This window comes from Lycium barbarum, chromosome 12 (assembly GCF_019175385.1).
Source record: "Lycium barbarum isolate Lr01 chromosome 12, ASM1917538v2, whole genome shotgun sequence".
NCBI classification, from domain to species: domain Eukaryota; kingdom Viridiplantae; phylum Streptophyta; class Magnoliopsida; order Solanales; family Solanaceae; genus Lycium; species Lycium barbarum.
In genome coordinates this window covers 86,715,215-86,729,788 of record NC_083348.1, presented here as the reverse complement: position 1 = coordinate 86,729,788, position 14,574 = coordinate 86,715,215, and the positions used below count along the sequence as shown (strand labels likewise).

Below are 14,574 nucleotides of genomic sequence, written 5' to 3'. Positions count from 1 at the left end.
TCTACATTCCTTTTGTGCTGGTCATGTCATATTTCAACTATTACTACGGTGAGTATTTTCTTTTCTATGATTTTTTTTTTTCACATAATGTAGAAAGAAGTTTCAAGCTCTTACAAAATGAATTTGAAGTCTATTTCTTGAGTTAAAAAAATGAATTTGGAGCCTGTTTTGGTTGAGAGCCGTTCAAATTACGAAGTAATGGAGTTGAGTTGTGTAATTTCTTCTCCCCCAGTAATCTTGTAAGTGTAGATTTTTTTTTTATTTTTTACGGATAATACTTCGGATTATGTTCGCGTGGTCACAGCAATGTTCCTTGAGAACAACAGAGAAAAATACTTGGTATTTAAAATGAGTTCTCAGTGTGGTCAAACTCACTTTTGAGCGCACCCGATATTTATGCTAAGTCAATAAACATTGAACACGTATTTTTCAGCTGCACCTTCATTACTAGTCATGATTGATTAATCTTCACCTCAATTACCACTTAACTATGGTGAACTAACATGATTTGATGTAAGTATTAGGTGTTAGATAAGTTTTTTCTCAGTCAAATAATCCTGCTCCGCACCTAGTTGACCTCACATATCACATATTTGCAACACATTGTGTATTGAGCAACGAACCAAGACTTTTGAAGTCAAAGCTAAAGGTAGTACCCTAATAATTCTCCATGTTCGGGTCATTTGCACGATTAACCTTCAAAGGCACTGGTCTTTAATGTTGCCCCTCAAATTGGTGGTCTTTAAATTTTTTCCTTCGCCTAATACCATGAGGCTTGAGATTCGAACCCTGGCTCAGTTAAAAGAAAAAATCGCAAGGTAGAGTTTCGTTGCAAAGTTAGGCCTATTGAGCCAACGTTAGGCCTCAAGCAGAGTTTTGAATGCATAATTCTACCTCAGGCAGAGTTTCAAACTCTACTAAGCTGGGGTTCGAAACCAGAACCTTGGGGTATTAGGCGAAGAACAAAAATTAAAGACCATCAATTTGAGGGGACAAAAATTAAAGACCAGTTCTTTGAAGGACAATCCGCACAAAAAAAAAATGTAAGGGTATAACCACTTTCAGCACATTTTGTGCTATAAGACTGATTGGGCTTTTGTTGTAACTTCTTGAAAGCGTTGTCATATTTCAGGCCAAAATTGGGCTTATTTAAAGGAAAAAAGATGGGTTCAACTTGCCACCCAAGTAATTACACATTTTTTTAAGGGAAAAGGTGCAAATATATTTAGAGCAGATAAATCCCTCGTGAAAAAATGGTGCATATACATTCTTTTCGATGATAAAATTTAAAAAGATATCATTTAACTTGTTTTTAATTAAAAATATGTCACGTGACTTTAAAAAAACAAATCTATCTATTTTTTAAAAAATGGGTATGCTTATTTTTTTAAAAGCCAAGGAAATATATTTTTTTTAAACGAACGAGGCAACCCACTTGGAAAAAAAAATTGTCTTGTGGCTTTAAAATATAAGTATACTAAAAAAAAATTGGTAGGCTCATTTTTTAAAGTCACGTGACATTTTCTTAATTAAAAGATAAGCTAAATGATTTTTCAAAAGAAAAAGTTTAGCAGGGAAAAAGGTATATTTGCACCATTTGTGTAACAGCAGGGGTATATTTACCATTTGTGTTATTGTGTAATAGTAGAGATATATATGCGCCACTTTTTTAATGAGGGTATATCTGCTCGAAATCGTAAAGTTGAGACATTTGCACCTTTGCCCTAGTAACAATAACAGTACCAATCATAGGAGTAATAGACAATACTAGTAGTATTAATTACTAGAAAGAAGTGTACTATTACGTGTATATATATATATGTTGTATGAATGTTGAATTGGCAAAACGAAGGTAATCATTCCCGTAGGGAATAACCAAGAACAGGGTGGAGTAAGTTAAAACTTCTATTTGATGGATATATAATGCAAATGCAAGATAGGAAGAGCTAGTATTGCTGAAGGGATTTTCAGCAACTATGAGGCCAAATCTCCTAATCTTTGCTTGCTGAATCTATCGTTAATGAAAGGCATTCATAAAAAATTTCGCAGAATATTTTCATTTTATATATGCCAGATTATAAATTAGCAACTGCAAACAATAGGGTAGTGCTGATTAATTGGTATTCTCTACTTAGTGCTGGAAAATAGTTTAACTTTGTTGTTTTTAATTAAGAGTAAAGGGAAGAACGGAAGATCAAGTACTGATAGCATACCAACAAAAATCTCTTCATCATTAATATTTTTGCTCGCGACAGTAGTGACTTCTCAAAAAATAACTGAAATGAATGAATTTTTTCCTTTCTTTATTTAACATATATAAATTATATTGAGTTTCATCAATCAATCAATAATAATAACAATAATTTGAACGTAAAATAGAAACTTAATTTCATCAGAATATCTAAATCTGTTAGTTACATTATCTCGCAAAAAGACCTTTTAAGACGTGAAACACAGGCACATCTTTGTCAAATAGTATGCTTATTCGAACTTAAGAGTTGCATGGTGACACATATTCTTAGGGAAAGGTGAAAGCAGTGTCTGTGTAGATATTGATATGGTCCTGCCTTTGCAGAAGGTGGGTGGGGATCAAGAAGGACTTGTCATATATACTTAACATTTTCAGGAACCATATCATGTCAATTTTCATAGTTAATTTCTTTTGTTTTGCCGCTGAATAATGACTGCCAGATATTGTATATATTGTTCAAAAACCAGTAAGGTCCAAGCAAGAATTTATGTACAAGAAGGGAAATCTCCTTCAATAATTTATCTAATTTTGTATTGTTTTAGGCCGAGCTAGCTGTTGTAGTAATCATGAGATCCACATGAAATTGGAGTCATTTTCTTTCATTTAATTTAGTCTGTCTTTCTTATTTTTGTTTTCGTGGTCTGAAAGTATTTGACCAGGGAAGAGATCTTGAAGAATACATTATTTATACGATGAAATAAGTTCAGAAGACGGGGTTAAATAGTTTTGTAGTCCAAATATTTGTTTTTAGTCTTATGTTTTTTTTTTTTTAAACCAGAGATTTTCATCAAAATAGATATGAAAAAATTATTTTGTTTTATTCAAATTGAAATGGCCTTAGAAAGACCATTTCTTCAACAGGAGCTAGATGATAACCATAGGAAAAGAATGAAAAAGGAAATAAATAACAGTTCAATCTTTACTATCGCTTCTGATATTACGTAACGGATCAGCCATTAGCGAAAAATTGAAAAAGGAAGGGCTTAATATTCTCCTACGTGGAAAACAAAATTGGGACGTAGTATAAACCAGTAGCAGATTTAGACTTTCTACTGCGGGTTCAATCTAATCGAGTAATTTCGACGCAGAATCAAAATCTATATGTGAAAACAAAAGCTTTAACAAATATATTAAATCCGAACTTATAACTTCCAAAGTACAATGAATTCAATATTAATAATTTGAAGCTGGAATACATTAAATTTAAATCATGAGTCCACCTTTAGTATAAACTCGGGTGCAAGTTGTTGAATCTCACAAAGTTGATTTTCAGTTTTTGAATTTGTGAAAGGTTTCACGACGCTTCTGGAATACTTCTAGTATTAAAATACCTACTTTATATATTCGATCAGTATCAAAATATATCACTCATGCGAAAACAAATTCTGAGGTAGCTACCAGTTGCAAACAAGGGCAGGTGTAAGCTTTAAAATATAAATTCCATAGAATTTAGTATATTTGACTCAAACTCTCTATATGTGCAGAAAAATTCACTAAATAAGTACAAAAATCAATTACTAGCACCGAAGGTCACTATTCTAGAAGTCAAAATCCATGAAGTTAAGATCTTGATCCACCTACCTTCCGGATGCACAACTATTTAGCAATTAGACCTATTTGGCTGAGCTTCACCCTTGAACTCCAGCAACCAGGAGCTATATGATACTTCTATTTGGCACCCAAAGGTGCGGTCTAGTGGTAGAAGTGGATTGATTGTAAATCATGAAGTCTTAGGTTTAAATTTCAGTAGAGACAAAAAGTACAACATGTGATTTCTTCTCATCTATCCTACTCTCGGTGGATAGAGTTATCTGATATTTGTTGTTGATGAGAGCTGACAAGTATCCAATGAAATTAATCGAGAGGTGCGTAAACTAATCCAGACATCATGATTATAATAAAAATGATACTACTATTTGAGTCAATCTTGCTGTTTGGTTGTCAGGCTAGTGACTGTTGAATGTATGGGGAGGGTACAAATTAATAAAAGTTTTTTATTTTTTATTTTAATGCCACTAAGTAGTGCAATCAACTTAACTATAGAAAGCAGCTATGTTTCCGTGAAATTTCATAATATATACTACTATCTTTATCAATAGTGCAATCAACTTAGAATATACAGTCATTATTTTTTCTTAAAGAGATTTCATTTTTAACTCTTGACAAAGATCCAAGTATATAACTAGCGCTGGTTATTGATGTCTGTGCGACTGTGTCTAATGTTTGCTTGGAAGGCTTACCAACATTAACCATTAAAAAAAGGGTCCATCGAAACAAATGCGACCAATTTTGAATATGTAATTCCATTCATCATCTCAACTTCCATGAAACATTTCAATTTTGGAAGGACAAACTAGAGTTTTTTCTGAAGGACAATCCATATTCATTTGACAAATATTGTACTGTATACAACTAGCACTGGTTGGTTTGTTGATGTTTCTGTCATAATATTTTACTTGAAACGCTCAGGTACCAACACTTAACAAAATTAGCTATCTTCTGATATTCCTGAATTGAACAACAGAAAAACTCATGCCTCAAGAATATGACTGAGTATTTTTTCAAGACCATATCTTTTTAATAAATTGATTTAAATTCTGTTAAATGTTGGTAAATTCTACAAACAATTTAAATAGTTACAGCTGCAGCCTTAACTACAGAGTTGAATAACAGATTCAGAAACTTTAGGGGGTCAATAAATGTCAAGATGAATTGAAAAAAAGTAAAGAATACAAAAGAATCCATAACAAAACTCACAAGATGCCAACCCTTTTTTTCGGATATACGAGACACTGCCCAATTAGTATTAATGTACTGAAAATGCACAAAATCACCTCCAAATTTATCGTTCACTGGTCTATCACTACTAACATAACTCAAAATCTTGAATTTTAGTACTATTGCCTCATCAGGGTGGTCATACCAAAAAAATCCAACCCTTGATCAAATAATTATGCATTGCCATTATTTGATTCATTCCTTGAAAACACCAACTGCTATCTGATATCCAAATTACCTCATCATGTATTTATCTGTTTATTAGAAACTTCCCCGAGAATTCCAAATTCCCAACCAACCCTATTAATATATTCTCTACCAAAAGTGAAAAAGAGAAAAAGTCATTTTGAGAACAATCTTCAGCACCATATTCAAACAAAAAATCATTTTACAACAGAAAACGTAAATGCACCGGGAAAATGCAATCAAACACATTATCTCATTGACCAAAAAAAAAAAAAATCCTTCACAGATAAACAGAGTATTCTGAATTTTCCATCTGTCATCAAAATTCAATTCAATTTTTTTTTTCTTTCTGATTCATCCAATACTAAGCTACACAATCTGAATTTGGGGGAGTTCCTGATTGTGTGGGACTGATCAGATACACACATCTATACAGTACTATAAAACTACAGAACTGAGGGGTCATACATTCCACTTGTAATTCAATTGAAACATCCAAGACAATATAGGACTCCCCATATTTCTTTTCATCACTCCACATACACTTATGTGTCTATCAATCCCTCATTAAACACACAGAGAAAAACAAAAAAAGTCACGTACTAAACCCTAACTCCCTCAAGACCCACATCACTTTGGGTACTTCCAAGATTCAATTTTTCTGAGAAAAATAAACACACCCAATGGAAGAAAACGATGTTCTACCTGACGATCAACGGTGTAACAGAACTGACGGCCGTCAATGGCGGTGTAAACGGCGTGTAGTTGAAGGTAAAAAACTCTGTGAAATTCACTATGTGCAAGGTCGTCACAGGTCGTTAAAACAGAAAGTACCTGAATCGCTGAAAATCGTTAGAAATACGAAAAACAAAAAGAAACCCAAGATTCAGAATTCAAAAGGGTGTCTAGAAATTGGGTTTTCAAAGAGTGAAAGGGCGTTGAGAAAATTCAAGAAAACGAAACCCCTTAAGCGTAAACCTTGTGTTTCTGAGGCATTAGATGAAGCTTTGAGGAGAATGGAGCTGAAAAGAGGTGATTTGCCGTTAGAATTGATTCGGGTTTTCTTGAAACGACAAGTAGAGAAGAAAAATGAGAAGGAATTGAAGAATGATAGTGCTGAATTGATGAGGGAATTCCCTAATGCTGTAATGGCTATTCCTTCTATACCTGCAGAGAATTTTAACAATGCAGGTTCTGTTTTAGATATAAAATTAGGATTGGATTCTAGCTCTAGCCCCTTTTCGTTAAGGCGTTACCGATCAAAAAATATTGAACCCCTTCCAATTAGTACAATGCAGGTTATTTTCTTTTTCCTGTGAGCTTTTGTTCTAGTTCAAAATTGATGTCTTTCAATTTGTTATTGTTGTATTTACATGATAACTGTTGTAGTGATTGTCGGTGCCCTTTTGGTGATTAGGCTGTGCCATTTGCTAGGAATGGGAAGAATTTACGTAAAGTAAAGAGAAGGTTGTGTCACTGGTGTAGGAAAAGTACCTACCGGGTTCTGATCAAGTGTTCGAGTTGTAAAAAACAGTACTTTTGTCTTGATTGTATTAAAGAAAGGTTTGATCTTTTGCTTTCTTTAGTTTTTGAACAAATGTACTTTTATTTTAGTTATGTTTATCTGTTTTCTCACAACTCTCCTGCATGCAAAAGTATTTATGAAACCATTCTTGAATGTTAAATACATTCTGGGCAAGTTAACGTAAAAGTTAAACGATCTTCACCTAGATTATTTGGTGACTTTAACCTTTTGTCGAGGAGCTTATAACTAACTTTAAGTAGGTAATATAATTGCACTTGTCTGCCTCTGATTTTGGGTACTTTCAAATTAGGACGACATTCTGTTAGGATGTTAATGACTTTAACCTGCTGGCATGGATCTTAGAACTCCGAGTTGGTCAAGAAATGCAGTGGATTATTTAGGATGTCCTTGACATTTGACTAGACAGTAACCTGTATTTTTCTTATTGCTTCCGCTATGGTGCTGCGGTACTGCAACTTCAGTTGATTGAATGGAAGATCTTTTCTGTTAGAGAAGAAAAAGCGTCGGAAAAGGTGAATAAAAAGAAGGGAGGGGGAGGAAGTTGTGGGATGTAACTTTTGCTGATGATTCTCTCGTTATAACCAAATGGAAGCTGGTAAAAGATAGTAATTGACTGGGGGTAAGGGTGGAAATGTAAGAATAAGTTAACAGTCACCTTTTTTGTTTTTTGTTTTTCAAGGTTTGGATAGTTGAGTCACGAGTGTTGTGGTTTCATGAAGATGTGCTTTTGCAGAGAGAAAATAGAGTATGATCTAATGTTACATGAAGTCTATGGATATAGAGGGAATCCTCGGATGTCATTAGTCTAATCATTAGTCTAATCAATCCTAGCATAACATATCTTTATGAAAGTAGATCACGGCAGAACGATTACGTGTGGAATACAGTGTAACATGTCAGGCATTTTTAATAAGCAAAAAGTCTTATGTGTTAGTGTTCCACATCCGTGAAGTACTTGACTCGCTCAAGAAGACACAAAAAATTACTAGATTATTGGTGTTGAAGGAAAGGGGCTGAGGTGTATTCCCCAAGCGACTTCTCACCGTGAGTTGGCAAAATGGAATCCATTTGATTAATATGAGGAAATAATGAAATCCCCCTAATTCAATAGTATGCACGGCAGGCAGCTAGGCCGTACAGAAGACATCCTCTCATTTATATGTCAAATACAAATACAATCTTTATGTGTAGAAAGATGCTTGGGTAGCCCACTTGGATGCCTTTCGCATTTACCCCTTACTGTCATCATCTTGGTTTTGCAATAAACTTTTGTTGACTGGTCTAAATATGATCAAACAAATAAAGTTTTCTTTGTGGTGGAGTTGCTTCTTGGGAAACTGGAACGACTTGTTTAGTGAAAGTTCTGATGTTTGATCTGTTTTAGGTATTTGGAACAGCAAGAAATTAGGGGGGAATGTCCTGTTTGCCGTAGAGCCTGTAGCTGTAGGATCTGCAAGAGGAATGAATTGAAACCCAGCAGTCATAAGGTATGACAATATAATTGAATTTGAGCCATCATGTGTACTTATCCAATTCTGATTCGTTTGTTCATGAAAAAAATTGTACCAGGAATTCTATAGGCATAAAAGGGAGGTTCAAAAAGTCCAGCTACTTTATTATCTGGTCCACCTTCTTCGTCCGATACTGGAAAAAATCAACGAAGAGCAGAGAATTGAAGTAGAAATGGAAGCAAAGATATTAGGTACTGTTATTGACTGGATACCCTGGCCTTTGTTCATTTTTACGAGTTTGAGCATCTACTCACATTTTACATCTTATAGGAAAGGGGGAATCTGACATTCAGGTTCAGCAGGCTTCAGCAGGAGACGGAAAATTATATCACTGGTAAGTTGACTGATCCTGAGTCCTGAAAATTTTAAGGATGTTAGACCTGCTGCCTGTCTTATCCATGCTATTTTAATTCTGAGCAGTAGTAACTGCAACACCTCCATTCTGGATTACCACAGAATCTGCTCTAAGTGTTCGTATAGCCTTTGCTTATATTGCTGTCGGGAGTCCCGTCATGGAAGCTTAACTGAAGATTGTAAGTTTGAAGGTTCCAATGAAGAACAAGCTTGTTCTTCTAATTTTGAGAGACAATCAAGGATGAATCATACTAGCACCTCAAGGCAAAGTTTCTCGGGGATACATTACCCATCTTCCAAGTCATTCTCCAACTGTCAAGCTTGTGCTGATGGCAGTATATCTTGCCCCCCTGCAGAATATGGTGGTTGTAGTGATAGCTTCCTGGATTTAAGATGTGTATTTCCCTACACTTGGATCAAGGAGCTGGAAATCAGTGCTGAAGCAATATTATGCAGCTACAACAGTCAGGACACGGAACATGATTTTTCATCTTGCTCACTATGCAGGGGAAGTGATCATAAAGATTCTGTTGTTAATTCATTCATCGAAGTGGATAAGAGACAAGATTCGAGGGACAAGTTTCTCTATTGTCCATCTATAAAGAATCTCCGTGAGGAAAACCTTGAACACTTTCAGAAACACTGGGGTGAAGGTCATCCTATTATAGTACGAAATGTGCTTCGGATTTCTTCTGATTTGGCTTGGGATCCTGTTGTTATGTTCTGCACTTACCTTGAGAAAAGGTCAAAATGTTCCCGGGATAAAGAAGAAGCTAAGGCACAAAATCACTCGGACTGGTGTGAGGTAGGTATTTCCTGCTCTCTTCTTTAGATCTGATAAAATACTCTAAGTCCTCTGGGTCCTTGACAAGAAGTTTCTTGTATCATCACCCTTGACAAGAATTTAACCTCTAATTACAAAATTTTAGGATGTGATTGAAAATTTATGTTTATATGGTTGAAACTTGAAATCAGTCAGGTAAAAAGGCAATCTCTATGATAATAACAAAATTTTGCGCTCTCGGCAATGGGAAGAACTGTTGGGATAGGCTAATGTCATCTTACCTTTTTTATTAGAAAAAAAAAATAAGGGATATGTCCGGGATAGCTTGCGTGCACCTCTACTATCCCACCGACAGCCTGATACCTCGTACAAGCACAGGTACCGGGTAACTCTGCCCTCTGAGGCTTAGGCAGATGGGAAGAAATCAACTATTGGGATTTCAAACCCCATTAATTTTCACCCGCTTCATTGATTGCTAGGTCAATTCTTGGGTGCTATAGTCGTTTGACATCTTAGTTACAAAAATCAGAAGGATGGATGGACTAAATTCATGTATAGGAGAACTGCACTTTTCCTGTAAATAATTATGTTGTCATCTCCAAGATATTCTTATATCTTAGTATGTTTTTTCTTGGTTGATATGAATAAAAGTAGATGCTGTGAAGAACTTATCTGTCTATGGACTTCTCTCTTTGGATTAGGTCAGTAACAACTACACTATGTTTCATTTTATATGATAGTCTACATGAATTTTGAGAAAGAAAGCAAGAAAGGCTCTGACACATTAGCTAAATATATATGACATACAAAAGTACCCTAAGAATCTAATAATAGTTTTCAGCATGCCGTGCCAATTCCTCTAAGAGCGGATCATTGAAGGCAAAACGGGTGTGTCAAGATTAAAGATTTCCAAAGATAAAAGGTGTCAACCTTTTTGGAATGGACCAAAAAGGAAAGAGTGTCATGTAAAATGTAGTTGTATGGGGTGTGTGTGTGTGGGGGGGGGGGGGGGGGGGGGGGGTTGTAAATTAGTAATATGATGGATCTATCATCTATATATCTAAATTGTATTCTTCTTCCACCCTCCATTCTCACCACCTGTAGAAATAGAAAAGGAAGAGTAAATTAATACTTAATAATAATAATAAAACATTCTAAAGAGGACGACCAAATGTTCTCGGAGGTTAAACTTAATTCTCACGCTATGTAGTTACCAAATAAAAAATATATAGTTGCAATGAAGCTACATCATCCTTTTCACCACCTTTTTAATTGGATATGTTTTCTGTTGTACTAGTGCTTTGTAAAAAAATCATTTTAACTGATGATCCTCCTTATTGATTTTTACGTTTTTCTTTTGTGTATGAAATGGCCTCTGAGAGTGTACATATTTATGTAAAAACAAATATCATGGCCTGATTATCTGCAGTTTGTAGGTTGAAATAGCTAGAAAGCAGATATTTATGGGGTCCCTTGAATGGCAAACACATGCAACAATGCAGCGTGAAATGGTAAAATTCAGAGCATGGCTTTCTTCCCATCTATTCAAAGAACAGTTTCCTGCTCACCATGCTGAGGTCTTGCGGGCTTTACCACTTCAAGAGTATATGAATCCAAAATCTGGTCTTCTAAATCTAGCAGCTAAATTGCCACCAGAAATGCCAGAGGCTGATTTAGGACCGTCAATCTATATTTCCTATGGTGGGCCTGAAGAACTATTGCAAGCAGAATTTATCACTAACCTAGGTTGTGAATCATATGATGTGGTAGGCCTAATTTTCTGCTAATATCTCTATTTTCAGTTCGTTTTCTTACGTTGACTAATTGAACATTGAGACCATCCTGTGTTGTATCTTCTCTCTGACTGCTAATTCAGAAGATGAAGCAGATCTCTGTTTCTGTAAAGTTGGTAATCTTTCTGATTCAGTAATATAACATGGCAAGTTCATAGAAACATTTAGCGATTCAATCATCCTGCCCCTCTTCCCAAATTTAAGTAGACTGGAACTATCCATATCTTATGGCATCCATAGGGTTCTAAATGTGATTTTCTCGTACAGTCTGGAGTAGATAGATCTAGCATGTGAGATGACGATTGAAATTTTGATTCATATCATTTGGATTTTTCTCAGGTTAATATTCTTGCAAGTGCTACTGATGTTCCTGCTTCCAAGGAACAAGTAAGAAAAATAAAATGTTTAATGAAAAATAAGAAGCCTCAAGATCACAAGGAATCTACCAGCTATTCCAGTGATCAGAAAGGAAAATCCTCTCTGCATAGTGGAGACACAGAAGAATCCGGTCTGCAGGATGCAACTGGAGGGCAGTTGCCTGATGGTATTGCTGAAGTACCTCTTGACTCTGGTGACTCACTAAGAGGTCAAAGGTATGAAGACCAAGATGGCAATATCTCCAGTGACAATGAAAATGACTCAGGATTTGAGTCTGATGTCTCACTGTTCTGCTCTGGGTCTGTTGAAAGATATGACGATTCAGACAGTGATTATCTTTTTGAAGAAGTTGATGGTGCAAAGAAAGAAGCAAAAACCTCTGGTGCTCAATGGGACGTTTTCCGCAGACAAGACATCCCAAAACTTCTAGAGTACCTCAAAAGGCATTCTAGCGAGTTCACCTCCACGCGTGGTTATTCCAGACAAGTACAACTCTTTGGACCAAGAGTTTTATGTAAAGTTAAAGAAATAGAAATTAACTTAATCTCGATCTTTTGGCATGTGTCTGCTGCAGGTTGTTCACCCAATTCTTGATCGAAGTTTCTTCTTTGATTCATTCCACAAATTGAAGCTTAAGGAGGAATTTGGTATAATTGCTCTGTCTTTTTTATGTTTATCATTTGGATTAAATTAGTACTAATTCTTAATGTTATTACTTTTTAGATGTTCAACCCTGGACTTTTGAGCAACATCTTGGAGAAGCTATTATCATCCCTGCCGGATGTCCATATCAAGTCAAACAACTTAAGGTATCCTTTATAATGATGTCATTCATACTTCAAACAACTTGGTGAGATAACCTGTATATCTCCATCGTTCTCCTGTTCTTGCAGTAAAGGAGTTTGAAAGAATAAGCAATTTCACCTGTAGAACAAAGAATTAAGAACGCAAATTCTTGTTTTAAGCCCCATGAATTAGTTTGATAACAGAAAGAACCAAATAACCCAGGACAAAATGTTAATATTGTTTGAGAATTTTTCTGGTAATTCATAGTAAATGTCAGACTTGAAGATGATTATATTAGCAAATAATCTCGGGACCAATTGAATCAATCCTACCATATTCAAATGCTGGTTTGTTTAAGGTGACATCTTCCGCTCGGTAACTTCTTTAAAGGAAGTAGATTTCTGTTTCATTAGTTGCAGTATTATTAACTGGAACTTATTGATGGCAGTGTTGTTAAAGGCTCGGATGAGGAACGCTTATGCCCTGAAACTAGGTGCAAAGCGGCTGGCGCTTCGCCTTGCTTAGGGTGGCACTTCAGTGCAGACACCAAGGCTCTACAGTGTGCGCCTCTTCACCCACGAGCTCCTTCTTGAATAGGACGACACTAAACAATAAATATAGTTGTCAAATTGATATGTTAAACATTCTAAGCGCTATGAGTGATTTGCCATGATTAGGAATAGGAAATTCTTTATAGAGCGATTAGGAATAGGAAACTAGACATCCAGTATAAGAAAATAAGTCAGTATACCTGAATCTAATATTTAAACTTGCAACTTTGCATCTGAATCATAAATTATGGTTTTTCACTTGAAGTACATTATTTATACTATATATTTTACTTAAATCACAATTTCTCAGTTCTGCTATCGGTACTTTTGTGTTCTGATTTCACATGCTGGGCACTGTTCCATAGTTATCATTAGCTCTTCTATGCCTAAAAGGAGCCTTAAACCAGCCACAATTGATCGCATGTGTGCATATTACCAACTCAACCGATTCTAGTCTCATATATGTTTGCCAGTTATGTGGGGACTTTGTTTCTTTTAGCACATAATAACTGACAGATGTTTAAATACTCTGCCTGCAGTCATGCATCAATATTGTTTTGGACTTCATCTCGCCTGAAAATGTTGCTGAATGTATCCACATAACTGATGAAATTCGTCTACTTCCTGAGCACCACAAAGCCAGGGGAAAAGTGCTGGAGGCAAGTTTTTCAACACTCCTCATTTTAGTTGCTACAATTAGGTTCAATCTGCTATAATATAGAAATCTGAACATGGCATTGTTTGACAAATTTACAAAGTTAATACTCGTTGTTATGCTTGTTTGGACTTCTGTTAGCTTTCATATTTGGTAGCGGAAAGCATGTTGTTTGACAATTTTATTCAAGGAAAAATGTGTGTAGATGTTTGTACTTTTAGTCCTGGATCTAGCTTTGCAAGAGAAAAATGCTTCTACATCTAGTTTTTATTTTTTATGCCAGTGTCTATTACTCCAAAATAAATTTCATGTTTGAAAACCTAGTCATTTTCGTGTTATGCTCTCTTAGCATCCATGAGGATCTCATTAATGTTGCTGTTATAATTTGAATGGCAGGTGAAGAAAATGGCTCTTTGTGGAATCAAAAATGCAATTGCAGAAATTCGCGACCTCACACATACCAAGCAATCCTCTTGACAACAGTAAGTTTAATAGTTGGTAAAGAACTTTATAGGATAGCGAGTATGCATATATGTCAAAACTGATTGGTACAATCTTATAGACTTTGCAGGTTCGTGCTACATGCTGCTAGGGAATAGGTTGTAGTTCATTTTTTCGACAAAGAAGAGGTGAAACAAAGGAGGGATGAGTGGATACTGATGTTTAAGATCCTCGTCATTCGTCAACGATTTTCTTATGTATATAGCAGAATCTGAAGATGAAATTCAATTCAGAGATCTGCCCAGCGGCAGATTTAACACATAAAAATGTCATGAAAACATATATTCAATATTAATTGTACATGCTTTGTTAGGGAGTCCTTTCTATGCTTCTCTCAATGTCCATAATTCCAATGCTACAACTAGACTCTCTCAAGTCTCAACTCCCGTTAGGCGCTGTGTCCAACTTTGTTTTTTTTCCCTAGAGAAAACTTTAGAAGACAAAATAAAAAAACGGATTGTTTGACTTATTTCTATTTCCTCTGCATTGTGTTGCCTCCA

The 14,574-nt window shown here is 35.5% G+C and overlaps 1 protein-coding gene across 2 annotated transcripts; it reads left to right on the top strand.

The window, feature by feature from the left end:
• Nucleotides 1-5,376: 5,376 nt before the first annotated feature.
• Nucleotides 5,377-14,398, top strand: LOC132621918 (lysine-specific demethylase JMJ28). 2 transcript variants are annotated; one of them, XM_060336394.1, is made up of 13 exons: nt 5,386-6,513; nt 6,633-6,778; nt 8,146-8,248; nt 8,331-8,463; nt 8,543-8,606; nt 8,693-9,431; nt 10,847-11,176; nt 11,543-12,067; nt 12,156-12,228; nt 12,305-12,390; nt 13,458-13,577; nt 13,970-14,055; nt 14,136-14,398. In XM_060336394.1, the coding sequence occupies exons 1-12, from the start codon at nt 5,899-5,901 to the stop codon at nt 14,048-14,050; spliced, it is 3,015 nt and encodes a 1,004-aa protein (XP_060192377.1). In that variant the 5' UTR covers nt 5,386-5,898; the 3' UTR covers nt 14,051-14,055; nt 14,136-14,398. The 2 variants fall into 2 exon arrangements, 1 of the variants encoding a protein (XP_060192377.1); XR_009575741.1 differs by lacking the exons at nt 13,970-14,055; nt 14,136-14,398 and adding an exon at nt 12,816-12,928 and having other exon boundaries at nt 5,377-6,513; nt 13,458-13,578.
• The last annotated feature ends 176 nt before the right edge of the window (nt 14,399-14,574 follow it).

Coding starts and splice junctions, on each gene's coding strand:
- LOC132621918 (XM_060336394.1), top strand. CDS start 5,899: ATGGAAGAAAACGATGTTCTACCTGACGATCAACGGTGTAACAGAACT. Junction 8,249..8,330: donor TGAAACCCAGCAGTCATAAG/GTATGACAATAT, acceptor AAATTGTACCAG/GAATTCTATAGGCATAAAAG. Junction 12,068..12,155: donor CGCGTGGTTATTCCAGACAA/GTACAACTCTTT, acceptor TGTCTGCTGCAG/GTTGTTCACCCAATTCTTGA.